Raw genomic sequence first — 27,268 nt, 5'->3', positions numbered from 1 at the left:
CAGTTCAGTACGTGGTCCATCGCTTTGTTCAGACTATGGGGATGCAGTTCATGTTAGTTCAACTCAAAAGATACTACTTTACAAAAACAAACGAACAAACAAACAAAAAACCCAGAGTGCCAGTTAAGAACATTTGAGTGAAACATAATTAAGCAGACAAGCTATTTATGCTTATTGATCTCTATGGAAAAACTTTATAATAGAGTTGAAATATAAGCAGAAGATTGTTAAATAAAAGCAGATAATTAGAGGGGCAGTTATCTGAATAATATTTTGAAGATGGGAGGAAAATATTGACTTGTGTACTATATTCACAGTTGTATTCTGGGTACTATAAGTAAAACTTAGCTCTATAGGTGAGGGCCAATGACAAGCTGGTGATATGTAGGAAACAGACGAGTATGTCTGTGTACACTAAGGGATCTGACTGTCCAGTTGAGGACAACTGGAATTCCCTAAGCCCGATGACAAAGAATTGACATTTTCATGTAAATGAATTCTAACTGGTCTAATTTCATGTAAACCAGTTCTAAGGAAACTTGTATGAGGGATTTGGAAGCTTTGTGTTAGTAAATGGTTAGTGTTGAAATGCATTGGAATGCTATAATAATTTTTCTTTGAACCTGCAGGTTCTCCTGAAAAGAAAATTGAACATTCACCTGTGAATCAAGAAAATAGTTCTGCAAACCCTATGAAGAATAGAAAGACAAGTCCAGTATCTAAAGACCACTGGGCTGGAAAGAAAACCTCAGAGAATTCATCAGCACAGGGTCAAGTGCAGAAGGGAAATGACGAATCTGAAAGTGATTTTGAATCAGATCCCCCTTCTCCTAAGAGCAGTGAGGAAGAAGAGCAAGAGGATGAAGAAATTCTTCAAGGAGAACAAGGAGATTTCAATGATGATGATACTGAACCGGAGAACCTGGGTCATAGGCCTCTCCTCATGGACTCTGAAGATGAGGAGGAAGAAGAGAAACACAGCTCTGATTCTGATTATGAACAGGTCAAAGGCAAGTACAGTGACGGGAGCCCAGCCTACGGAGACAAGTCCGGCAGTGGACTAATTCCAGTTCCTACTGTAACCCTCCTTAGCCCAACCCGTTTACCCTCTGATGTTGGAGTAGAGAATCCCAAACAGGAGTTTGACGTATTTGGTGCTGTTCCTTTCTTAGCAGTCCATGCTCCACAGCCCCAGCGAGGAGAGGATGAAAAGAACCTCTCTGAACAGAGCTATTTTCCTCCTGTGGGACTGGAGCAAGAGGAGTTTGATGTCTTCACAAAGGCGCCCTTCAGCAAGAAGGTGAGTGTACAAGATGGCCGTACGGTGGAGCTGGAAGTGCAGACTCTCCCTGCTTGTCCCGAAAGAGTAGATATATTTGGCTCCACTCCATTTCAGCCCTTTTCCACGCCCACAAGTAAAGGTGACAGCCATGAGGACCTTTTCGGGCTGGTGCCCTTTGAGGAAATAACTGGGAGTCAGCAGCAAAAAGTCAAACAGCGTAGCTTACAGAAACTGTCCTCTCGCCAAAGGCGCACGAAGCAGGATTTGTCCAAAAGCAACGGGAAGCGGCACCATGGCACGCCGACCAGCACGAAGAAGGCCGTGAAGCCCAGCTACCGCACCCCGGAGAGGGCCCGCCGGCACAAGAAGGTGGGCCGCCGAGACTCCCAAAGCAGCAATGAGTTTTTAACCATCTCAGATTCAAAGGAGAACATTAGTGTGGCGCTGGCTGACGGGAAAGACAGAGGGAATGTCCTGCCTCCTGAGGAGAGTCTGTTGGACCCCTTTGGGGCCAAGCCCTTCCATTCCCCAGACCTGCCATGGCACCCTTCCCATCAGAGCCTGAGCGACCTTTGTGCCGACCACAATCCCATGCTACTTGGGCGGCCAAGACCCAATTCACTCCATGGGTCTTTCCATAGTGCAGACGCATTAAAAATGGATGACTTTGGTGCCGTGCCCTTTACGGCACTTGTGGTGCAAAGCATCACTTCACCTCAGTCCCAACAGTCCCAATCAGTCGAATTAGACCCATTTGGTGCTGCTCCATTTCCTTCTAAACAGTAGATGCTTCTGATGGACTCCTGGTGTTAATCCCTGTTTCAAAGAAAGTATGAATAGTTTTATGAATTTAAAAGAAAATTTATTTGTATAGCTCTTTATATCATTCATTCTTACACGTCAATCAGAATAGGTGATTTTTAAATAAACCAAATAGAAAAAGGAAGTATCTCCACAGGGTAGTGACTCGGTGTCTCTTCCTCGTGGGAAAGGATGGAGCTGAATGGAAAGCTCCAGCCCAGGGTTTCAGCTACTGACCTGACAACAGCACAGAAATAAAAAAAAACCACGTGGCCAGTTGTGCGGCCATATTCCAGGCTCATTCCAGAATCCAGCATTAAAACTGAGGTTATCTATACATACATAGGCTGCACTTGAGTCTATTAGACCTTTAAAGGTCTAATTCCCACACAGTAAAGCAGAATCGTGCTGTCAGAAAGAATTAGAAACTTAATATCTGGAGAATGGCAGAGATTTTAGTCCTTATACCTTTCTCTATAAAGCAGAGCCAGAAGTAGCTATTGTGCCTAAAAGTTTCCTTTTTTTCAAAACAAGTGCCATTAATATGAAATATCTACATAGAAGCCTAGGACAAAAACTGAAGAGATATCTGATGTGTGTAAAATGTAAAAGAAACAATGATATAGAAGAGAGGAAAAACAGTACTTGAGAAACATTTAATATTCTGCTTTTGAATGGCTTCTTGCTCAAAACTTTTATTATTACATCCCGAAAAAAGGAGTAATTGGGAAACTGAGAATGAGGACAAGGGTTATATGAGATTTTTATTTCAGGAAAAAAAAAATGTAGCTGAAATCCTGAGTGTTTAAGACGTTTACAATGTAAAATCATGTTGCATTTAATAACATACTTTATTAAATTACCACTTTCACCAAATATGCCCCAAGTCATGAGCAACAATTTTTTTAGTTAGGTTTGGGGGTGGAGTGGTTTGAATGAACTTCACAGAACGGTGAAAGCCACAAGCCTTATAGGCAGGACGTCCAGATCCTGCTGCAAGTACCTCTGCACTGATAAACGAGGTCTGAAAATGGCTGTAAGGTGTTAGGTGAGGGATGACTAGTGTGTCTAACTCTGCTAGTTGATTGTGTCTTTAGTGAAAAGAACCCAGCTACCATATTGCCTTTTTCTTTTACACCACCCATACTAATTAGAAACTTGAGATTTTGTAGAAATTGTCTAATAAGATAGAAAGTACATATATGAATTAATGTGAATATAGAATCTGTGCTTCTTGTGTCTTCAATTATTTTAAGTTGTAAGTAACTATCCTTCCCTATAGCAAATTAACATTTGAAAGTTTCTAGAACTGTTAGAGCTATTTACAAAAAGGGTGGAAGCTGATCAACTGGCACTCTCCTTGATTGCTATCTTTTAAAATTATCTTTGAACCCAATTAATGTGTATTTTATGAGTAATCTTATTAGAATCTCTTAATTATAGTATCCCAGTTGGGATGAGCTGTTTGCTTGTTTCACAGTTCTAAACTTGGAAAGAAGCAAAGTGTATGTAACTATGTCATATTCATTTTTTTATTGCTTCTATTTTAAAACAAATTTGTGGACAAACAGGGAAGCAATATGTGAATCAGTTAGCAGAGGCAGACCAAGCATTAATTACCGCTTAAGAGTTGTACTTTTAGAGCCCAAATGCACCAATTTCTTGTCCTGTGCCAAAGGCAAATATTATGTTTGCACCTTCCCCCCCCTCCCCCGATTCTCAGGTTAATACTGCTAATGCAAATGCTTTCATAGATGTTTTTTAAAACTTTACAAAGTCAATTCAAGTGATACTTTCTTTTAAAAATGAAGAGTTGATGATTACATATAGTAAATTCATGAACTACAGTAGGTTTGTATCAAACAATTTTTTAAAATGAAAAATCTTTTGGGTGATGTGTATACAGTATGCTTCTTAGACTGTTTTAGTCCTTGGCCTTGGTCTTTGCTGGACCTCGTGAGTTTTGTAATTTAGAAGGGGTAGTGGGTGAGTTAGTGTGGTTTCCATGGGATGTAAACATTAAATACCTGCACTCTCTCCAATACCAAGGCCTTGTTTACGTTTGTTTTTCAACAATACACTGAATATTTCTAAATGACTTAGACTGACAAACATTTTGGCTTTATAGTGCTGGATAAATTCTAAGGAAACACCTTTGACATGTTTTAAAATATTTACATTCTTATATTCCTTATATCAGAACCCAGTGACTTTCCTCTTTCAGATTATAGCTCAGAGGAAACACTTAGGATTCAATAGGGGAGCCAATGGGATAGAAATGGAGAGATTCCTTTGTGTTGAAATTGAGACATTTTCCCAAGCAGTAAAAGATTAGGATTGTTTTCCATTTTCAGCCATTGCCTCCTACTACTATTAGGGTGGAGGTCCTTCCCTTATGAGAATTATGAGAATAAATCTCCCAAGACATGTGAAAAAGTTTTAACACATACTTGGCACACAATATTCAGTAAAAGTTTGGCTCTATTATTGGATGCACCAATGCTTAAGAAAGGAAAGTTGATAAGAAATTATTTTCCTATTATTAATCAGATGTCCTCTGCTTCTTTAGCATGTTAAGTAGTTATAATTCTAAACAACTCTAAACCTGTAATACTTGAACATCACTAAGGGTTGTAAATTATGAAGCTAGCAAAAATCTGAGGCCAAAGTTATTTCTGCCTAACTGCTTTAATCATGCTTGTTGATTTTTAATAATCTTTTTAAAAGTGGACCATTTGCTTAGTGGACGATAATGTTAGTGTATAAGATTAGTTATGGCATTGAAGAATGTATCTGTGAAGACACAAAAGATGTTTGGTATATAAGGTGGAGGAGGAAAGGGTATAGGCTGGATGAAAATTTAAATGACTAGAATATTTATTCAAAGTTATCAGCCAGGAGAAGGGTGTAATTGTTCCACTGACCTGCCCTGTGTGTGTGTGTGTGTGTGTGTGTGTGTGTGTGTGTGTGTGTCTTTGGTCACAGTTATGAGATTATTCGGGATTGTAGAGAAATGCACCTTTGACTCTACCCTGTTTATTGTTTAACAGTGATAGATTATGTCCTCATCTTGCTGGTGGAAAATACTGAGGTGAGCCCACTCTTCTGGTGTTCATCGGGCAGAGCGGTTTTCTCACTTTTCAGCTGCTCTGCTTGGTTTATTTTAGGTTTTGGTACTTTGTATAAGCATTGCTAGAAGGTACATGTATATTAATATCACTAGTCCTGAGGAGTTTGGGTACATTTGTTTTAATATAAGTAGATGTGCAGTATACCTATTCTTTTTAAGCAAAATCACTCAATGTTTTAGGTTCAATATTGAACTGACAGATCCACTGTGAGAATGAGATGGCATATTTACTGTGAGAATAACATAAATGAGTTTATTTGAAAACTTATACACACTGGTGTTTGTATATTAAGATAAATATATAAACACAGAAGCATGCACATGTCACATCTCTCTTCAGTAGAGTTAATGTGAACTTTCAGATTTTACATGGAATTGCAACCACAATCATTACTAGAAGAACTTTTGCTCCTAGTGTTTACACAAGCCACTAAAAGATTATGGTAGACAGATAAAAAGATAAAGGGTCATCATTTTTTTTTTATTATTTAAAAACTTATGCTACTTTTGAAAGAGAATTGTTTTTATTACTACACTCTCTGTAATTGAGAGTCACCTAATGGCAAGCAGAATGGTAATAGTAAACTACTTTTTAATTGCTGGCAAACAGCTTTAAGTGCACTTTCTTTTACTACACTTCCATTTTTTGTTAAACTTGAATTTTCTGAAGCCTATTATGTACCACTAAGCAAATAACTAACTTTTAATAAGCCTGATTTACATCTTTATTATATTTCTAATTGTTACAAAATGTACTTTCTAAAGTAACTTCAAATATAGCTGGGAAACTGTATGAGATAGAACTGGTTGCTTTTTTTCCTTCTTATATCTAATTAAGCACTAACTGATTTTACTACTTTGCCTTGATACCGCTTACTGAATTCTGTCCCCCATTCACTGTTTTGTTTGAAATTTAAAGTTATTTTCTTACTGTATTTATCATACCTGTTTTAATAATCTGCTTTCTTTAAATGCAATAAATCCCAAATGGATTGCATATTCTTTATAATCAACGACTTTGGAGTTTTTCATTGTCTTATTAAAATTTTTGGTTGTCAACTCCTATTCAGTTCTTTCACACCACAGACCAAAAGCACCTTTATGTACCAGTTAGTGGAAGAGAAAAATACATAGAATTATAATGTCTGTTCTTAAGAGCTCACAGTTTAGGATTCAAGTAAGAAAGCCCTTTTTGACCTAGCATTTTTACAACGAAAATATTTAACAGCACACTTTGTTCAGGCACTACAATTATGGATACATATGATGAAGGTAAGACAAAAACAAGACTCTAAAGTACCTTTTGAATAGCATTGTTTTTGCATTATGTATAATTTTTTAAACTCTTGAAAAACATACATAACTTAATTTGGTTAAATAAAATATTGTAATCCTTGATTATGTCAGAAAAAAGGCTTTCGCAAGATAAAGAGAATCCTATTTATTGGATTGCTGGACCAAGTTTGGCATCAAGGTCAAAATATGTATTATCTTATGTATCATTCCACAAACTGGAGTCTTTAGACTGGTAGCTGGTGGAAAGATTCATCTTATTTGTTATGAATGAATGCTTTTGTTTAAGTAGTAACATTTATCTAAGGGTATGTGGAAAATGAGGGCTTAGTGTCTTTAATAAATGGTTCAAAGGAGCAAAATATCACAAATTAGAAGTTGTATTAAAAAAAAGAACTGTGGAATGTACCACTGTTAAAATTCAGTTATAGTTAACTTCTTTAGAGACAATACATGCTGCAGTTAGAGCTATTTATATTGAATTGTGCATCCTTTTCTAAGGATCCTCTGTAAGATGTAGCTAATAGTCTCATTTTGGAGGCATGAGCTTTTATTTGTGCACATTTAAAAAGATAGTTCACTTTTGCTTTAGATGCTTGACAATTGAAATTACAACTGTGCTCTGTAGTGGTTTTGATCTCGGATTTATAGAGCAAGACTAGATCCTTGGTGGCTATCGTACTGCCCTCTTTATGGCAGTTTTACTTTGCACAAGAGACCCCTACTGCTATTCCTTCTCCCTTCTGAACATTTTTTCTCAAAGGAAATTTCAGTTTTGGATGATTATCTCCCTGCTCTACTTTGGAAGTATGGTACAGACTTTCAAAAGCGTCTGTGCCTCTTTTCAATATAAGCACAGTTACTGTGATAATGAATGTCGAAGACACTCCTGCCCCTGGTCTAGCAGCAGAGCTGACTCTTCACGTGCTTTGGCAGGGGTGGGATGACCTGGAATGATGATTCTGAGTGGATGTGGACCTATAAAGCTCATCAGGGGCCAGGAATCCAGATGTGCAGGCCTTGCCCCTTGACATTTAACACAGGGCAAGAATATCTCTAGGTAGATACCTGCCAAATGGAGAGTTGTACAGCTTTATGCCAGTCAATTACAGTCTTCAAATTGGTTACTTTGTCCAGGTGGGATGTCATAAGATGTGACAGATATTCCCTGAATCTTAATTTCTGATTCTAAAATATGTTTGTTATGCATTATAAAGAATGACAAGCAGCACTTAACATTAGTAAACCAATTTATTTACATAATACATATTTTGCCATGCAGCTTACAAATTGCACTCAGTTGAATAACAAAGAAAGACAAGCACTATCTACTATTTAAAAATTCCTTTATATAGAAAGATAACTGTCTCTTAAATGAGTTAACTACAACCTTATAAATCATTCAGACAATTTAAAACAGCCATGGATAATTGTAAAATGTAAAGTCTGTCAGTAAAGAGCTTCTATAGTTTACACATTGATAAAATTAAAACGAGTCTTTTTAGTACTGTAGCTGGATAATGTACTTTCAATCTTATTTTAATAAATCTAGTAAAACAAAAATAAATATACATTATTACAAGGCTCAGATTTGTAGGCAATTTTTAAATAGTTATTTTATGTTAACAATGTCTTAAAAATTTTGCCAGTAGTGATGTGCACACAGTAGGTGGTCAACGAATGCTGATATACAGAAGTGTTTATAGTTGAGAGCAATCCATATTCATTCATTCTCTACATTATAATAAATACATCATAGTAAAGATAAGAAAGAGAAAGGATAACTTTCTTAACTTACTTATAATATTTAATACTTGCATGAAAAGATGAAATGTTTACATGGTATAATTCTCCTTACAGTTAGACCTTTGAAATTCAAAAAACCATCTTAAACACATCATGCTCTTTTTTTCTTATAATTCAGATGACAAATACTAAATTCATACACTATGACAAAAAACCAGGAATATTTTTAAAATTAAAATAAAACTTAAAGTTCAATATCTTTTTGAGAAGATTTTATAACAAAAATGATGCCAGACCTGAAATAACTAGATTTCTCCATTTTAAAGTTAATTGTAAGTAGTGTATTTTATTTGGCAAAAATGACAACATATCTATTTAAAAGCAATAATACCATCTAAGCTAATAAGGGATGTTTTAGGGAAATTTTATCCCATTATTACACTAAAATCTATTTAGCACATGGATCAAATTAGTGGCCTTATGAGATAAAACAGCCATCTTCAAAGTAGTTTTCCATCATAATACAGTGTACCCTTGACCTACTGGGGAAAACCCTTCTTGCTGAGATACTAGCATGGGAAATTTGTACTCCAAAAACACTACACTGAAAAAAAATACAAAGTTTTATAGATGCATAAACTGAGGCACATTAAAATGAACATTCTTAGTATCAGATGTACAAATGGCATTTTGGAAATAAGCTTTACCATCAATGAACACTTCTGGTACTTAGTAATTCCAAGGTCATGAAGATATATCAGTATTTAAAGCAGCTCATGTCAACCCCTGAAGAAACTTGGGCAATATTTTATATTCTAATAAACAACATGTTTTTATAAATGACTGCTTTAAAGGATTTAATTTATATATAAAAAAAGACCAAAGAACAAGAGTGTTATGTTGTATAATAGGGTGTTGAGATTTTTTTTTTTTAAGTATATAAAATAAAATGCCAATTTATGTTTCAGGCCCAAATTCTAGTATATCTCAATATTTTGAGTTATCAATACAATGCTAACACATGCATAAAAAGTTAGAAAGACCAGGGCACAGGTGAATAAGCGGCCATCCAATGGGGCATCTGCATGACTGTTCTAAGGCTTAAGGTTCATGTCAGGGTCAAGACTGGGCCACCTGGATTCAATGGCTGAGAAAGTAGCACCCATATAGCTGGCAATCAAGAAATTTAGAATTGCAAATTCTGAGAGGTAAAAGCTCTTCTGCTGTAGGGATTTTGGAAACAAAAATCTGCAATCCACTGGCAAGGGTTCAATTATATGCACTTAAATAATATTTGAAATTAAAAAGATTAACATTTAGTTAATTACTTGGTTATCAAACTATAGAGTCCGTCACCTGATCATTTAATCAGTTTTTATTGTGATTCTTATCTGACAGGAAATGACAATGTAAATTTTGTTCCAGCAAACGAAAAAAATCCAATGTTCCTAAGTAGAGGAGAACTCACAGCTAAAGGAAATATCTTAATGTGCCAGTGTCTCACAAACCATGTACTAAACTTAAAGGCTAGTGATGTTGAAAAAATCACTATCCTAACTTGTGTTAAGCATAGGCTATCACAACCCTCGCCTTGATTAGGCACTTGAACTTGATCATCTACTGTAAATATTTTCTATTAATCACACAGGATGGCTCCATTTTATAATGGAGGTGAGCCCTTCCTAAGGAAATTAAGCTGGTGTTAAGTAAAATTAACACTATTTCTACACTGGTTTCACATTCATTGTTATTCAGATGTTTCTTTTGAATGCCAACTAATCTTTTCCTGTACAAGCAGCAAATTAGTAGTTTTTTTTTTTGTTTTTTTTTTTTCTCTGAAGCTGGAAACAGGGAGAGACAGTCAGACAGACTCCCGCATGCGCCCGACCGGGATCCACCCGGCACGCCCACCAGGGGGTGATGCTCTGCCCACCAGGGGGCGATGCTCTGCCCATCCTGGGCGTCGCCATGTTGCGACCCTCCTGGGTGTCGCCATGTTGCTACCAGAGCCACTCTAGCGCCTGGGGCAGAGGCCACAGAGCCATCCCCAGCGCCCGGGCCATCTTTGCTCCAATGGAGCCTTGGCTGCGGGAGGGGAAGAGAGAGACAGAGAGGAAGGCGCGGCGGAGGGGTGGAGAAGCAAATGGGCGCTTCTCCTATGTGCCCTGGCCGGGAATCGAACCCGGGTCCTCCGCACACTAGGCCGACGCTCTACCGCTGAGCCAACCGGCCAGGGCCAAATTAGTAGTTTTAAGGGCCTGTAAAGCAGTTACTATTACAGATCCTGAAGTGTTATTTTCCATTTTTATAAGTATTACTCATGATACATTAAACAGGAAAAAAAGACTTAATGGGAATCCTAGAAATATCGGGGTATACAACTCCCCATTATATATTGCTTAACAACTGTATACACCAGGTAGCCATACCTGAATTCACAAATGTGAAACATAGTCAGGACAAGGCTTGCTATGTCTGTACTGCATGACATACACTGTTGACTGATGCCACCAATATAACATCACTACGGCAAGGATGTGCCATATTTGGTGGCTTGATCCGAGGTAGTTTAGTTGTCCTGGAAAGGCAGAGAGAAAAGAATATTGATTGAAATATTTTGACATTAAAATAAAAACTCATTTTTATCTCTGGTCTTGGAAATACGGTTCAGCAGCAAAAAGATTTTGGTAGTTTCAGACCACCTAGAAACTGACTCTAGATTAATTAAGACTTAAATGTTTCTGAAGAAAGGATGAATTCCTATTTGAGTCTAACTTTAAGGTCTTATTCATAAAGTACACTGGTGAATTTTAGAAATACTAATCCCAATGTGCTTTCAAAACTTTAAACTGGTTAACTTCAGGAATTTGACCTTGAATCTCGCATGTCTCAGCTGACACGTCTGGTGAAGAAAAGCATTCCAGGTGAGAGGCAAAGGCCAAGCGTGCCAGGCACGGAAGGAGGGGACAGGAAGCAGACACTGGGGGTCCGGCTGTAAGTCTGCTCCTCGCACTGTTTATTTCAAGCAGGTAAGGAAAAAGCTCACATCTGAATCTTGAGCTATCAAACTAATGAAATAGTCTGCAAAATGGAATTAGTAGTGATGGGTTACATCAACCCTGTATTTAGATTGGAGATGCAAAATCACTATAGAAGCAGCCCCTACCTGGAAAGTACCGTTCCGGAACTTTGGAAATGTAGAAAAGGAAAGCGAGAAGAGCGATCACATACATCACGACCACACGGGGTGCAAAGTCCTGAAAAGCAGAATATACTTGTCACAGATCTTCCTACTGTGACCGAAATCCCAATGTGTTAAGAATCTAATTTACAGATTGAATTCATAGGAGGAACTGAAGTCTGAATTGCTTTTGAAGACAGTCTCCAATGATAGAAACCTCACTTTTAATGCTGCAGAAAGTAGTCCACAGAGTGGACCATAGAGCGTGCCCTAAAGGTTAGGGTGCTAAAGGAGCAAGAACTCTGAGAGGCTAAAGGTCCTACACTCTACAGCTCCATCTGCAATATAAGTAGATGTATGTGTGATGTGCTATGGGATGGAGAGGTCTGGCCCCATAATGAAATCTGTTCCACCATCCCAGGGAAATGGTCCTGTTGAACACTATTATGAAGAAGTTCATCTCACATCTCTCTGGAAAGCTTCTCTTTGCCCTAAGAAAATCAGCCATCTATAATTTATACATACCGTTCCCAATTCTGGTTAAAAATCCGGTTTACCAAGAAGCCATTTAAGAGTCAGATTACTTTTCTTGGCTCTTTAAATACCTCAGAATTATCATGGCCCTCCCTAAATTCTAAACTCTATATTCTCACACTAATCAACCTAAGATTTCTCAGACAGAACACCACTTCACCCTACCTTCCAGAATTAGCCCTTTTGGGACTTTGCATCCTTGGTTTAGTGCTTTTCTTTCCATCTTTTAAAAGTCCGAGCTTACTGGAGAGCTCCTACAGTCTCCCCTTGCGTCCCCACCAGGATGATCTGTGTGTGCGTGTTGGAGTTCTGTATGTGAAAACCACTGTCTTCCTGAGCTCAGATTTCAGAACACAGGAAAGTTCCCATTTTTATTTATTTATTTATTTTTTTGATTTCTCTAAAATACACTATCCTAATGGATCTGGTTCTCTTTCTGTTATTATAAACTTAAAAGGAATGTGTTACCTCATCCCAAATTTCTGGTCACTTCTATGCCAACAACCAGTTACTAATTTCTGGTTGGAATTAAATCTAGGGTGGCAGTTCCCTATTCTATTTTCCTTATTTTCAGGAAGTCACAGTTCTAAGAAAATAATGTTTTCATGAATATCAGGATTACTGAAGTTCCTCATTACTACTGTCTCATCTTTCTCCAATTTCCTATCCCAAGAAGAAAGTATTACCCTTGTTCTCAAGTTTGGCAAAGTGGCCAGACAGATTCAATCACTCAATTCATGATTATATCACAGACTTTTCTAGTTTTATACCCAAATGTTTTCTACTATGTTGTTGCCAACTTCATGCAAGCATATGTCAATCCACTATTAGTCCTCCCATTTCAAAAAAAATTTAATTCTTTTGAATACAACCTGCATTTAAATTCTCATATTTCAGATGAAGTTCCCATTGCAAAAAAAGTGTATTGATTTCTGCTAGGTTTTTGGTCATGTTTACGTCTGTTAAAAATTATCAGCTTAACTCTATAGTGCATATACTTAAAGCATTTTTATATGGATCTCTAAGAATGTCTTATTTCTAATCCTCTTTTCAAGAATACCCAGGAATTCTCACTGAGAGTCTTCCTAATGCACTCCAACTGTGCTCCTACAATACCCAACTCTAATAGCTCCTGTTTCTCAATATATTTTCATTGGTGGATGAAATATGCTTCTATGGCTCCAACTACCAATACAAAAATAATTTTAAAATCTTAATCACTAGTCTCAAATTCTAACCTATATTCTATAACCTATCTCCATTTTTATATCCCACAGGTACCTTAAACTCAACAGGTCCAGGAAAAAAAGCCTTCCAACTCCTCCTCGTCTACCCACACAGACACAAAAAACCCAACTGGTCCTACTTGTATACTTGTGTTATCACTGGCACTATGCTCACTCACCTCAGCTGACAAAGCTAGAAACGTGTGAGTCATCCTCCACAGGTAAAAACGTGGGTACTTACACATTCAGGGTAACAGCAGGAGAATTAAGACTATTTCACAGAAAGGCATCTCAGAAAAGAATGGTAGCCTGACTAGGCAGTGGTGCAGTAAATAGAGCGTCGACCTGGGATGCTGAGGACTCAGGTTCAAAACCCCCAGCTTACTGGCTTGAGTGCAGGCTCATAAGCTTGAGCACAGGGTTGCTGGCTTGAGTGTGGGATCATAAACATGACCACATGGTTGCTGGCTTGAGCCCAAAGGTTACTGGCTTGAGCAAGGGGTCACTTGCTCTGCTGGAGCCCTACCCCCATCAAGGCACATATGAGAAAGTAATCAATGAACAACTAAAGTGGCCCAATGAAGAATTGATGCTTTTCACCTTTCCCTTCCTTCCTGTCTCTCTTTGTTTTTTTGTATTTTTCCGAAGCTGGAAACGGGGAGGCAGTCAGACAGACTCCCACATGTGCCCCACCAGGATCCACCCTGCATGCCCACCAGGGGGCGATACTCTGCCCATCTTGGAGCGTTGCTCTGCCGCAATCAAAGCCATTCTAGCGCCTGAGGCAGAGGCCACAGAGCCATCCTCAGTGCCCGGGCAAACTTTGCTCCAATGGAGCCTTGGCTGTGGGAGGGGAAGAGAGAGACAGAAAGGAAGGAGAGGGGGAGGGGTGGAGAAGCAGATGGGCGCTTCTCTTGTGTGCCCTGGCCAGCAATCGAACCCGGGACTCCTGCACGCCAGGCCGATGCTCTACCACTGAGCCAACCGGCCAGGGCCCTGTCTGTCTCTCTTAAAAAAAAAAAAAAAAAGGAAAAGAATGGTACTTAGTCTTCGGTTCCTGCGAGGTATGCTTATTTGTAAAGGTATGAAAATTATTGCATCAAGTTAATATATGCTCTAAAATGACAAAGACCTAGCCACTTAACCTGATTATACAACTTTACCCAAAAGAAATAAAAGGGACACATATACACAAAAAAGGGGGGGGGGAAATGGACTACATTCAACCTACCTGTACAATAGGAGCACCTATCCCTCCATTGAGCCAAACCCAGTGGAGAGTAGGAATTACTCCGTATCCCGAAACAGAACAAAAGATGACAGAACGCAGCCTCTGCCACTGCTGGGTGAGGTAACTGGGGTGGATCTGCGCAAAGAACACTGCCAGGATCATGGCGAGCACCGTGATCAAGTACACCTGCCGCCAGTACTGCAGTGAAAGGCAATCACATTTTGTTATAATTAAGGAAAGGAAAGAAGTTTCAGCTTCTACAAGACACATTCTAAACTATCTACTTGGTATTTTCATTTCTGAACATTATGAACTTCCTTCCTTAAAAAATGCATGGTCCATACAATTTTGAGGTTTCTCAGGATGACAAACCAGATTTCAAAGTGAGCTGGTTAAGAGACCACATTTATCATAAAAAGCATTTTCTGAGTACCCAGTATACGTTAGACACAATTTATGTCCTGTAGAAACAAAGATGATTATGACACAGACTCGCCCAATAGGTGAGCTCATAGACTATGGGAGGGGCGGACATGTAAACAAATGATTATAATCTAATGTTAAGTACTGTAACTGTATTATCAACAGACTGTTGTAGAAACACAGAAGAGGGAGTGATTAATGTGACCTGGGGTAGCTAAAATGTGTTTCACAGAGATGACATCTAAGCTGGGTTTCGAGGAATATATAAAATTTTGTGGGATGAGGAAGCTCTCAAGGAAAGACACAGCACACGCTCGCACACGCAGCAGGGCAGTTTTGAGGGTGGAGGCTGCAAGGCAGGTATACTGTCAGGCTAAGTATTTGGAACCTCACCAAGTTGGCCCTGGGGGAATGGCAGAGGTCTTTAAGAATGGGATGACATGGTTGTTTTTCAAATTGACTTATTAGAAAGAAAACTCTGACATCAATGTAGAAAAGAATAAAGTGACAGGAACATAGCTAGAAGATACTAGAATAACTGATTCAACAAGTGAAGGGGCCTTGGTTTCTTGTTGAACAAGAAAGATGGTTGTGAGCATCAGATTCAGCAGATATTTTTGAAACAAAGTCTTTTTTAAAAATCATTTTTAATTTTTCAGTCACAGCTGACATATAGTATCCTATTAGTTTCAGGTGCACAGCCCAGTGATTAGACACTATATAACTTACTAAGTGATCAACCTGATAAGTCTCATGCCCATATGACACCATACATATTGACTACTTCCCTCTGCAGAACTGTACATCCCCTTGACTCTTCTGTAACAACCAATTTGCACTAATACTCACTGGATGAGTCAAAGAGCAGCAGAGGATGGCTTGACTGTTTCTAATTAAGGCCACACACAAAGCATCTATCAATGGACAAAATGAACAAAGATGATCCAAATGTGGTGTGTGTTTGCACATGCATGTGTGTTTGCACATGCTGGGGGAAGGAATTGAGGAGGCATGAAAGAATGTTCACTAAAAAACAAATTAGGTTTGAAGGGCTTATGTAGTATACGTAGGTTCTTAAATGAGCAGTTGAAAACCTGGCCTTGAAGCTCAAAAGTTGATCTCATAGGACAGAGTTCTTAACTAGACTCCAAGGACTTCTGGGGAGCTATTAGCTTCTTGAAATTACATGTCAAATTGTCTGGTTAGTTTGAGCCCAAATGCACATTCTCCTGGATGGAGGGTCCGTAATATGCAATCTCATTCTCAAAGCAGCCTGTGTTCCTTAAAAGGTAGAGAGCCACTATAACAAATGATTATTTGGAAAAGACTAGATACCAGAGGGAAGAAAATTTTTCCACTAAATGATCATGGACTATATTAGCTTCAGTAGTTCTCCTTTCTCTTTAATCTGTCCTGGACTTCTAGTTTTTATAAAGAGATTTATAAAAAAATGTCTGGCTAATCTCTTTGATTATCTGATGTTTATGGGGAGCTAAGCAGAAAACAGGTTTCAGAGAAACAGAGTAAGATAAGCCCAACTCAAATACTAATAACTGTACTCACTAAGCTCCTAGTTAGTATATATATTCCCTTTAATTTTTTAAAGACGTATGCAGTTTCATGCATACAGGTTGTGAAGGCTGAGCAGACATGTACAGATATTACTACTAGAGTAAAATCAATTTATAACAAGTTAATTCCATATATATTTAATTATATGCTTATGTTCCTAACTAATTAGGCCTAACAAATGGCTTATGTATAAGTAGCTACAATATTTGCCTTCACATTCAAACAAAATTTGTGATGTTTCTCTTTGCTAGTTTTATACTGCTGCTATGTTGACAATATTCTGTTGTTGTGTAGCGACAAAGATCTACTCAACACTGTTCAGTTTCGCTATGAGTTAAATATATGCTTATTCAGAATTTTAAAGGAAAAAATGGCAAGAAAACCCCAGACCTATATGAAAGACAGAATGAAAAATGTTTTAAATTACTTACATTATTACAATAAAATGCATAAAATACTCCGGAGACATAGCAGCCCAGAATTCCAATAGAAATCCCTGCATAATCTAATGCCATCCATCTCCGGCAGGTTTTTTCCGATCGATGGCAGGAAAAAAGATGATAGCCTACAGAGCAAAGCATACAGACCTAGGGGGAAAAAATGAAAGTGACACACACAAAAAACTGAAGTGAAACAAAAAGAAATTAATCCAATTCATGCACGATGTCCAGGAAAGTGATTAGGTCTAGCCCAGACTTCCCAGTCAAACACATGTGGACATGCTTGGAGTTTAGCGCTATGCCTATTGTCAGGCAAGCAATGTCATTTCTCTAAGCCTCAGTTTCCTCTTGGGTAAAATGGGGTTAAAAATCATATAAAGAAAGAAATTTAAAATGATAACTTTTTATAATATAAAAATTTTCAATAAATAGCATGGTAGTAGAAAAATTACACAATACAAGTGTTTTTTAAAAATATACAATGGGGCCCTGTCTAAATACTCAGCTGGTTAGAGCATTGTCCTATAAGCCAAAGTTGCAGGTTCAATTCCCGGTCAGGGCATATAAAAGAGTCAACTAATGAATGCATAAATAAGTGGAACAACAAATTGATGTTTCTCTCTCTCCCTTTCTCGCCTCTCTCTCCCTTCCTTTCTGTAAAATCAATTAAAAATATCCAATGATGCTTATTTTGATCTACGGAATGAATTTCCTTTTTAAAAAGTATTTGCTATATAAGTAATACATGTCCTTAAAAAAAGAAAAAGAACATAGAATTGTATGATGTAAAAAAATAAACCCCTCCTATTCAAATCTATTCCGCAAAGATAGCCAATGATAACATTTGTCCTTTCAGACACCTTAATGAATATATCATAGAAGTCAACACACACACATACACACAAACACATATACTTTTTAAAAATTAATCAAGTGGAATCACATTAAACATTCTGTTCTGCAATTTTCTTTTTTTATTTAAGATTTTTCATGTCTGTGTGAAATTTCATTGTGTAGTTTGTTTACTTTTAAGTTATAAACATGGCTTTGTTGCGTCTAAGAAAAAATAAATATGACTTTATTTACTATATATGGTTCCAAAATTGAGAGCAAACTAATTTGATCCAATGAGCTGCTCTGAAAACTAGTAAGGTTTACATGGCTGAATTCCCTGCAGACATTATACACCTGCTGGGTGTGTGTACTGCGGACACAAAGCTGAAAGCTTTGCTCTCAAGAGAGATTTTTCTGAAACAAGTGAACTAATAGTGATGTAAGAAGTCCTATAGGAAAAGTCAGTGCCAGTCACAATGAGAAAACGGGGAGGGCACTGGCTCTATCGGTGTGTGTATTTGGGAGGTGGGAGTTGTTGAACCTGAACTGAATGTTAAAACGTGACTGTGTACGTGTTTACTGGGAAGTCTACAGGCAGAGCAGCATACTGAGAAAAGGAACCACTACTGAGTGTCATGTGGCCTTCTTCATGACATGATTATGGTAAGTTATATACATCAAGGAGTTTTCATTTCAATATTATGGGCTAGGTGTGATACTACTTAAGATTTTAAGTGTACCCTTACAGTAAGGCTGAGATAACAGGTTGCAGAAGTAACCCTGAGGAGTGATGACAAGAGCCTATACTAGGCCAGTGACAGTGGGGGTGGAGAAAACAAGACAGATAAACAACATGAAGTAGGTCAAATTGATAAACACTTGTAAGCAACTGCTAAGGCAGATAAATGGTCATCAGGCTATTCTACTATCTGGTCATTCAACCTCATCAGTCCTCATAGTCTCAACATCAATATTTAAAACAGTATATCTAGCCATAGTCTGATTTCTTTATTCTAAAGTCCTTACTGGTCTACGGCTTTGGTTACTAAGCTACAAGTCAGTTTACTGACCCAATTAAATAAAATTCTAAGAAGTTTGGTTGATTGTTTTCTCAGATTATCCTTGAGATTAAACAGTAAATACAGAAAATACCAAGGTGTATCTTCTCATTGAGAGGGAAAGATCTCATGGTCACGGTGTTGCCTGACATAAAACAGCATGCAGAGAGGAGCACAGCCTGGAGGCAGTGCGGCAGGCGGGCGGGCGGCTGGGGTGAGGCAGCTGTGCACACACCAATGTCAGGGGAACCTTGACCCAGATCTCAAGTGGTTACCTCTGGGAAGTGGAATTTCAAGTGACTTTTACTTTCTTCCATCTACTTTTTTGTTTGCTTGAATATCTCTATTATATTTTACAATAAAAACAACAATAGAGCTAATTTCTTTGAGAACAGAAAATAAAATAGGAAAGAGGAAAATCTACAGTATCAAAGGGAAAGTATAATATAAGGTCTACCGGAAAGTTCGTAAGCACGTTTATTTGGCGCATGTGTGCCTCTCTATTTTGGTCACTTAATGTATACATACTGACGTAGCAAATTAACTAAAACAAAGTTGATTCACATTAGTCTTATGTGTGAAGTGATAGTGTACCCATGGCTACTGATAAAGTTCATTTACACCACTGTAATTTTTACAAATTTCAACAAGGAAGAAATGCTACAGAAGCATGTAGAAATTTATTGAAAGTGGTGATGGTAGTTTCTGATAGGACATGCAGAAGATGGTTCGAAAAATTCGAAACAGGTGATTTCGACCTTTCTGATAAGCCACGTTCTGGGTGACCATCTTTGATCGATGACGATGTTATTAAGACCATGTTGGAGCAAGATCCTTTTCTGACAACATCGGAGATCGCGGAAAGGCTTAATTCAGCTCAGCAAACCATTTCAGGCCATACTCAGATGATAGGATTGGTGTGGAAATATTCAAGATGGGTGCCACATGAATTAAGTCAGAAGAATTTGTATTTTGTTTTATTCCAAAAACGGACAGAACTTTCCGGTAGACCTTATATATAGTACTAACGAAGAGCACTGAGTTTTTAAAGAGTTAACCTACACTTAGTATGTCCTGTTTTAAAAAGGATGTATTATTTTTAGAGCTCCTTAAAAACTCAACTAAAAAAATTATCTGGCAAGTTGCATTTGTTTCCGTTTTCTTCTGAGGAACATCTCGCTCCATCAAGGCAGACAGATAATGCGAGTGTGACACCCCACATCTAAGAGCCACAGCGGAGCTCAGGACCGGCTGCTCCCGCCTCTCTCTATCCCTCCAGGCTCGTCTTTCTCCGTTCTCTTAGGATCCTCCACAAAGACCAACGACTGCAAGTTCAGAAAGTGCTAAGCTGTCTCTTGGCCTTTACAAAACCTATTTTTTCTACTTAAATGTCCTGCCTCACTGTCCCTTCTGCCCTTCTGAGTGACCTGATCTTTATGACAGGTTGGTTTTGTTCAGCATTGGGTTCCTGAACCCTAGACTAGTACCTAGACTTAGATAGGAGACATTTAAAAATATCTGTTGAACTGAATGTAAATGAACTTGAATCTAGGGAAAGATGTTCTCAGATTCTACTCTTCTGTAAGACAGAGACCTCTGGGAAAGTTCAGAGCCCCTGAAATCACATTCTATTATTCAGAATGTACTCTATTCATCTGGTTGGGAGGAAAGCTCTAAGTATACAAAGTGGGTAAAAGTGAAAAAAATATGTTTTAAGAATTAAATGTAAATCCATACTAATGAATATATTTATGGTTTCTCATGCTGAATACTGATTCTAAGAAGTTGGGAAAAACGGGTGAACAAGCTATAAAAATAATTTCATAAAATCACAATAACAGAAATGATATTTTTAAATAGGGAAGATGTACTCATTTGTCATTAGCAACTTTTACAGTGTATAACAAAAAGATCATTGCACTGCCAGTTAGGACAATCCGATTTTACTGTCCTGTTGAATAATCCTGGGCAGATCATTATAATACTTTGGGTGTTTCTTTGTTGACAGGTTTTGTAATTATTTCATCTGTATAGTTGTGCAATGCATTGTGTCCTTAGGCCAATATTAAAATTATTATGTATTCCCTGAACTAATATCAGCTGTGGCTAGGTGGTGAAGGAATAAAGGGAAGGCCTAGGGGTAGAGGAAAACAAGTGGGATTCTCAAAGTAGGTAATATCCACATAACAGGAGAGTAAAAACCAGTTTTGTTTAATAATGATTAAGAGCACTATGACCCTGGCTGGTTGACTCAGTGGTAGAACATCAGCCCAGCATATAGATGTCCCGGGACTGATTCCTGGTCAGGGCACACAGGAGAAGCAACCATCTCCTTTTCCACCCAACCCCTTCTCTCTCCTTCTCTCTCCTCCTCCTGCAGCCACAGCTCAAGTGATTCAAGCAAGATGCCCCTGGATGCTGAGGATGGCTCCTGGAGCTGCCACTTCAGGTGTTAAAAGATAGCTCAGTTGCCAAGCAATGGCCCTAGATGGGCAAAGCATCACCAGTATGGGGCTTGCCAGGTGGATCCTGGCTGGGGTGCATATGGGAGTCTATCTCTCTGTCTCCCCTTCTCACACTTAAAAAAAAAAAAAAAAGAGCAAAGTCTATGTTAAGATAACTAAAAAATTGATTCATTTTAAAACTAGTGATGGATTCTGTGAGATAGTTAGGCTTCTGAGAAAGAATATACTTTCAAAAATACTTAAAAGGAAAAGTAATTTTCTATTAATAGTAACACAAAAATACAGAGTAGTCTTTCTTTCAAAGAACTTTAAAATATTATTCCAGCAGCTAGAATTCTAAAAAAAAAAAAGGTCGAGGTGTGAGAAGTGTGTTTTCTTTGTTATTTAAGTTCAAAGTTTTAACTTGAGTCAAATATGAAGGTGAAAGTCTAAATAAAATGATACATAATGAAAGCAACATCTGTGCTGTCAGCTTAGATTCACCTTTTCACCTTTCAAAACCAAGGAGCAACAGGTGAAGTCCAGGGAGTGCGGAACTGCCTTTTCTTTAAAGTTTTTTTTCTTTTCTTTAACTGATTTAAGAGAGAGAGAGAGAGAGAGAGACATCGATTTGTTGTTTCATTTATTTATGCATTCATTAGTTCATTCTTGTATGTGCCCTGACGGGATCAAACCTGCAACCATGGTGTACTGGGTCAACGCTCTGAGCAACTGAGCTACCTGGCCAGGGCTCTGCATTTTTTTTTTAATTAAAAAATGTCACCATTAATAAAAATTTATTATAAAAAAAAAATGTCAGCAGGATTTTGGTTCACAATTGTTTTCTCCTTTAGAATTATCTGTTTACAAAGCTATCAAATCTAACGTCTAAAGACACTGTTACAAATCTTTGAAGAAAAATGAAAGTGCTAAAGAACTAACAAATTCAAGAGGCAGAGAAAGAGAAGAAACTGAAGTATTTGAAACCAGGCAAGTATAAAAGGATCAAAGAAAGTAATGTTAAAGCAACAGGAAAGAAAGATCAAAACCAGCAAACAAGACATTAAAATTAAGATGGTATAGAAATACAAAAATCACAGACATACAAATAGGAAAGAGATGAGAAATTTTCTCAAACAAGTTTTAAACAGCATTAATATACTACTTCAGTCAGAAAATACAGTACAACAGAGATTCCTCTCCATGTATTAATCTTTTTTTTTTTTTTCCCAGAGAGACAGACAAGAAGGGAGAGAGATGAGATGAGAAGCATCAACTTGTCATTGTATCACTTTAGTTGTTCATTGATTGCTTTCTCATATGTGCCTTGACCAGGGGGCTCAAGCCAAGCCAGTGACCCCTTGCTCAAGCCAGAGATCTTGGGCTTCAAGCCAGTGACCATGGAATCATGTCTCTGATCCCATGCTCAAGCCGGATGAAGCCATGCTCAAGCCAGTGACCCTGGGGTTTTGAACCTGGGACCTCAGTGTCCCAGGTTAACACTCTGTCCACTGCGCCACAACTGGTCAGGCTCCTTATATTAATCTTAAAGCAGAGTGTCTAAGGGAAAGAGAAAAGAAAACAGAAGAATTTTCTCAATATTTAAAACTTACTAGATTTTCAATATATGTTAATATTCAATAATAACATCCAAATACACTTTCATAAAAAATACTTTTGGTTCTTACACTATAAAAGCGAGTAAGATAACCTATATCCTATTTTGGGGAGGGGTGGAGAAGCAGATGGTTGCTTCTCCTGTGTGCCCTGACTGGGAATCAAACACACGACTTCCACATGCCAGGCCAATTTCTACCCCTGAGCCAACCAGCCAGGGCCTATTATGGGGCTTTTAAAGCAAGTGGTGAGCACGAAGTAAGGTCACCTGCCCAAGCTTGTCTGACTAATTCTCTTTGCAAGTAACAGAGTTTGTGAAATGACTTACCTGGAAGCAGAAAAGACAAATAGAACAAATTACAAAATCTTCTCTGGACGCACTTGCCGAAGGTAACACAGATGTCATGTCATATATGCCCAGTGTGAAGAAGAGAAAGAAGCCCAGCAAATGACTCCAGATGTTTACTGTCTCATTAGATAAAATAAACAAACTGGAAACAAAAACAAAAAATACAGGCAGTTTAGAATCAGTGACTTGCTCACTGTCAGCATGTAAAAGATTAGTGACAATTTTTTTTTTTTTTTTTTTTTCCTGAAGCTGGAAACGGGGAGAGACAGTCAGACAGACTCCTGCATTCGCCTGACCGGGATCCACCCGGCACGCCCACCAGGGGCAACGCTCTGCCCACCAGGGGGCGATGCTCTGCCCCTCCGGGGCGTCGCTCTGCTGCGACCAGAGCCACTCTAGCACCTGGGGCAGAGGCCAAGGAGCCATCCCCAGCACCCGGGCCATCTTTGCTCCAATGGAGCCTTGGCTGCGGGAGGGGAAGAGAGAGACAGAGAGGAAGGTGGGGGGTGGAGAAGCAAATGGGTGCCTCTCCTATGTGCCCTGGCCGGGAATCAAACCCAGGTCCCCCGCACGCTAGGCTGACGCTCTACCGCTGAGCCAACCGGCCAGGGCCAACAATTTTTATAGGATATCTAACACATGCTACTTTAAGCCCTTAACCCCAATCTTTGCTTTATTAAATTTGATATATCATTTAGTTTAATCTTTAAGTTTTTCCACAACCACACCTAGTATCTTAAGATTTTTTTGGTGCTCACCTGTATTATCATATTGACCAATTTCCTCCTCATATTATAATTATTTTATGCATAAATTCCATCTCATCCTCCAGCCTATTAACTCCCTGATGGCTGGCACCATTCATCTTTATGACATCATTGTTCTAAGCACAGTGCCTTGCTCATATTAGATGCTAAATGCCTACAGAAATAAATGTGCAGATTAAAACCAGGTATCAGCTAATATTCTGATGTTCAATGATAGGTATCTGAAAGCCTTCTAAGTGTTAGGTTAGGCACAAACTTAAAATATCTTTTTAGTATTCAATAAATGCAAATACAAAATTAAATGGACTTGAGAGAAACAAATACAAACTGACTCACTGGAAATGACTTTTAGGACAGGCATACTGAAACAACTTTGCTACGATTGTTTTTAAACCACATTAGTTTCTAGGAGCCATGTTCTTTATAGGAACCATAGGAGGATATCTTAATATCAATACTATTTGCCCTCTTTCAAAATACTAACTGGATGAGTTAAATAGGTTTGGCAATACAGGTGGTTGGTGTACTATCCTGCCCACAAGTCAGGAGGCCTACTTATCCCTTCACCCACTCTGTGTCAAATTAGCTCTGTGATCATGAGCGAGTCACTTAACCGCTCTGGCTTCATTGTCTTCATATATGTATATAACAAGGGAGTTGGATTAGATCCTGCTGCTAGTCTCTTCCAGTTTCTTCCTTAATTTTGTGAAATGTTTCTCCTGCTGGGGAAAAGAACTCATCTAATTATTTATTGAAAATTGACATCATAACTAAATATTAAAATACTCTTGCATTTCTCTTACAAAATATAATCTTTCTAAACTAAGGTCTTTGGCTTTCACTGATTCAGAATCCTTACTGAGAAGCACTAAAGTAACTCTAACCGACTGAATGTATAGCAGTCACTCTGGTTCTCATTTTCCCACTTTCACATATCAAAATCAGCATGGTCTCACACTATAAGACGAACAATAAGAATAAAGTGACCCTCGTATCAATAATTTTAGGTTTATCCTATACAAGTATCAAGTATAAAGACTGTGGGTGGGGTAGGGGACAGGGGAATAGGATGCAGGAATATGAGCTACAGGTCTGTTTTCACAATCAATATTGTGTTCTGCTCATTGCTTTAGAACTTTTCATTTTGTGAAACAGTATAACTTGAACTGGGAGACACAATCTTGGCATGTACCTTCCAACTACCAGAGTATTAGCAGAATAGTTGTGACACAGTACCTCTCTTTATATCTAAAATCTGTCCTGGTCATGCTTGACAGCTAAAAGAAGAGAAAGCAATAGCCGAAACTGGAAAAGACCAAGCTGGTGGGAAGAGAACTTAGAAGAATATCCCCAGTAGAGGACTACTCTTATTCTATGAGAAGTTAGGCCCAGACTCTGAAATTAATGATGATCATGATAAGGTACCATTCATTGTGTGCTTAGGCCCTGTGTAGGGTTTTACTTATATAATCTCATTTAATCCTTATTACTCTCTAAAGCAGTTGTGATCAACCCTTATTTTTACAAATGGGGAAAACAAGGCTCTGAAAGGGTAACTTTATTTCAAGGTCCCATAGCTGTTAAGTGGCAGATCTGGATACTAAGATTTTTTTGACTCAATAGACCAAAATCTAATGAACTAGATTTCATTTCTCAATCCGTAAGATTTGGACTCTAATATCAGAATGCAGAGGACCACTGCTAGGTGGGTATAAAATATTTAAGGCAACTCGCTACCTACTTTATTCTTGTGGAAATTTACATCCACAGCAGGGCCCAGCTCTGATTTCTTGTGTAATAACTGCACAGAGGCATTGGGGAGGAAAGGATTACTTAGGATTCAAATTGTGAAGTCTTGTGGGCTATCCATTAAAAGTCAAGAAGGGATGGACAGTGATGTTACCTTGTGACTATGAGTCACTTTCAAGGCAGGGCAAAGGAACTGGGCAAAGACCATGATGAAAAGATCAAGAATCAGACATGTGGTTATTGCTAGAGCAATTCAACAGTCCAAATTCCAGCACTGGGGTTTTACAGTGACCTGGAGCTAGCTAATATCAGTATTTTAATTCTCTTAAAAAGGGGTCCTGTACATCCTGTGAATTTCAACAGGAAGTACTTCTAAGAATTAGAACACTAATTTTTCAGTTTTGTTTTTTAAAATACAGGCTTTCAAGAGGCTCTAGGTTTTAAAGGTTTAGATGAATAAATTCAGAGTTGTTTCTATAGTGCTCTAGTGGAAGGCCGTGCCAGTTATAGGCTGTCTTTCCTTAAGTGCTTTTCCTACACAGCGTTTTTCACAATGGTTTTTACATAATAGTGTATCTTTTTAACCTATGTCACCTAGGCTGGACCTTAGTAGCATCATGAGAACAAGGGCCCTATCTGCTTTTCTCTGCACCACTTGGTAAAGTGCCTGACATCTAGCAGGGGCTGGATAGTGTCTGCTAAATGAATGAATCAGGGGTTTCTAGGGGAAAAAAATGTGTGTGTATATATATACACACACATACATATACATACATACATACATACACACACATATTTATATGGCAATGTGAACTTGTTTCTCATTATATAGGCATTTATCTGATCCCAAACATCTGAATTTCCATAGGGCTGCTCTAAAAATAAAGCTTAGGTATATACAGGGACAAGTACGACTCAACCATTGTCAGAAGGATGATTAAGCAACCAAAAGGAATAAAAGATGTAAAAGTCCTTTTAAACAGCAAAGCACCATATGAGAGTTGGTAATTCTGATTCTGATCACTGTTACTGTCATTATAATTCCGTGGATCAAATACCCGGCGCGGAGGAGGAAGATAACGAGAGGAGAGATCGCAGAAAGGATGAAGAGGATGGGCACGGAGGAAAGCGGGGAAGCAGCGGGGAGCCCAGACAACAACGGGGAAGGTGAGGAGGAGGAGGGGCCGCCGGAGCGGAGGCGGCCAGACTGTACCTTTTGATACACAGCCTGGAGGGCAGGTAGGCCCGGTAGCCGTCGGTGATGTACGGGTTGTCCTTGAGAGACACGGGGATCTGCTCGTAGGTGTAGAGGCGGATGCCGCGGGGGACCAGGACCGGCCAGTACTGGTAGCTGCCCAGCTCGATGTAATGCGCGCTCTTCAGCAGCTTCTGATGCATCCTCCCCGGCCGCCGCCCCCCGCCCGGGGAGCTCGCCCGGGCCCCGCCTACCCGGGGAGGGGGCTTCGCCGCCGCAGCCCCCGCCCCGGAGCCCGCGGACGCTGCACGAGGTCCTACGACGCCGCCGCTGCCCAGGCCTGGCTCCGAACACACACCGGCCACCGCCGTCAGCGCCGCGGCGGACCGGCGGCGT

General features: G+C 38.8%; 2 protein-coding genes across 4 annotated transcripts in view; one reads left to right on the top strand and one right to left on the bottom strand.

Annotated features, from left to right (window-relative positions):
* BMP2K (BMP2 inducible kinase) overlaps nucleotides 1-2,068 on the top strand; it is a 143,891-nt gene extending 141,823 nt beyond the window's left edge. For both annotated transcript variants that reach the window (XM_066279868.1, XM_066279869.1), the window contains one exon: nucleotides 630-2,068. In XM_066279868.1, the coding sequence (XP_066135965.1) occupies nucleotides 630-2,068 (1,439 nt within the window). The remainder of the gene's footprint in view (nucleotides 1-629) is intronic.
* PAQR3 (progestin and adipoQ receptor family member 3) lies at nucleotides 1,972-27,268 on the bottom strand. 2 transcript variants are annotated; one of them, XM_066279871.1, is made up of 7 exons: nucleotides 26,891-27,268; nucleotides 23,141-23,303; nucleotides 16,851-17,006; nucleotides 14,425-14,622; nucleotides 11,419-11,509; nucleotides 10,682-10,830; nucleotides 1,972-2,098 (listed from the first exon to the last, which is right to left on the bottom strand). In XM_066279871.1, the coding sequence occupies exons 1-6, from the start codon at nucleotides 27,073-27,075 to the stop codon at nucleotides 10,688-10,690; spliced, it is 936 nt and encodes a 311-aa protein (XP_066135968.1). In that variant the 5' UTR covers nucleotides 27,076-27,268; the 3' UTR covers nucleotides 1,972-2,098; nucleotides 10,682-10,687. The 2 variants fall into 2 exon arrangements, with proteins under 2 accessions (XP_066135968.1, XP_066135967.1); XM_066279870.1 differs by lacking the exon at nucleotides 1,972-2,098 and having other exon boundaries at nucleotides 8,108-10,830.

The sequence above is a fragment of the Saccopteryx bilineata genome, chromosome 5 (genome assembly GCF_036850765.1).
Source record: "Saccopteryx bilineata isolate mSacBil1 chromosome 5, mSacBil1_pri_phased_curated, whole genome shotgun sequence".
Taxonomy (NCBI): Eukaryota; Metazoa; Chordata; class Mammalia; order Chiroptera; family Emballonuridae; genus Saccopteryx; species Saccopteryx bilineata.
Note: the sequence above shows the minus strand (reverse complement) of the source record. Positions and strands in the feature narration are given on the sequence as shown.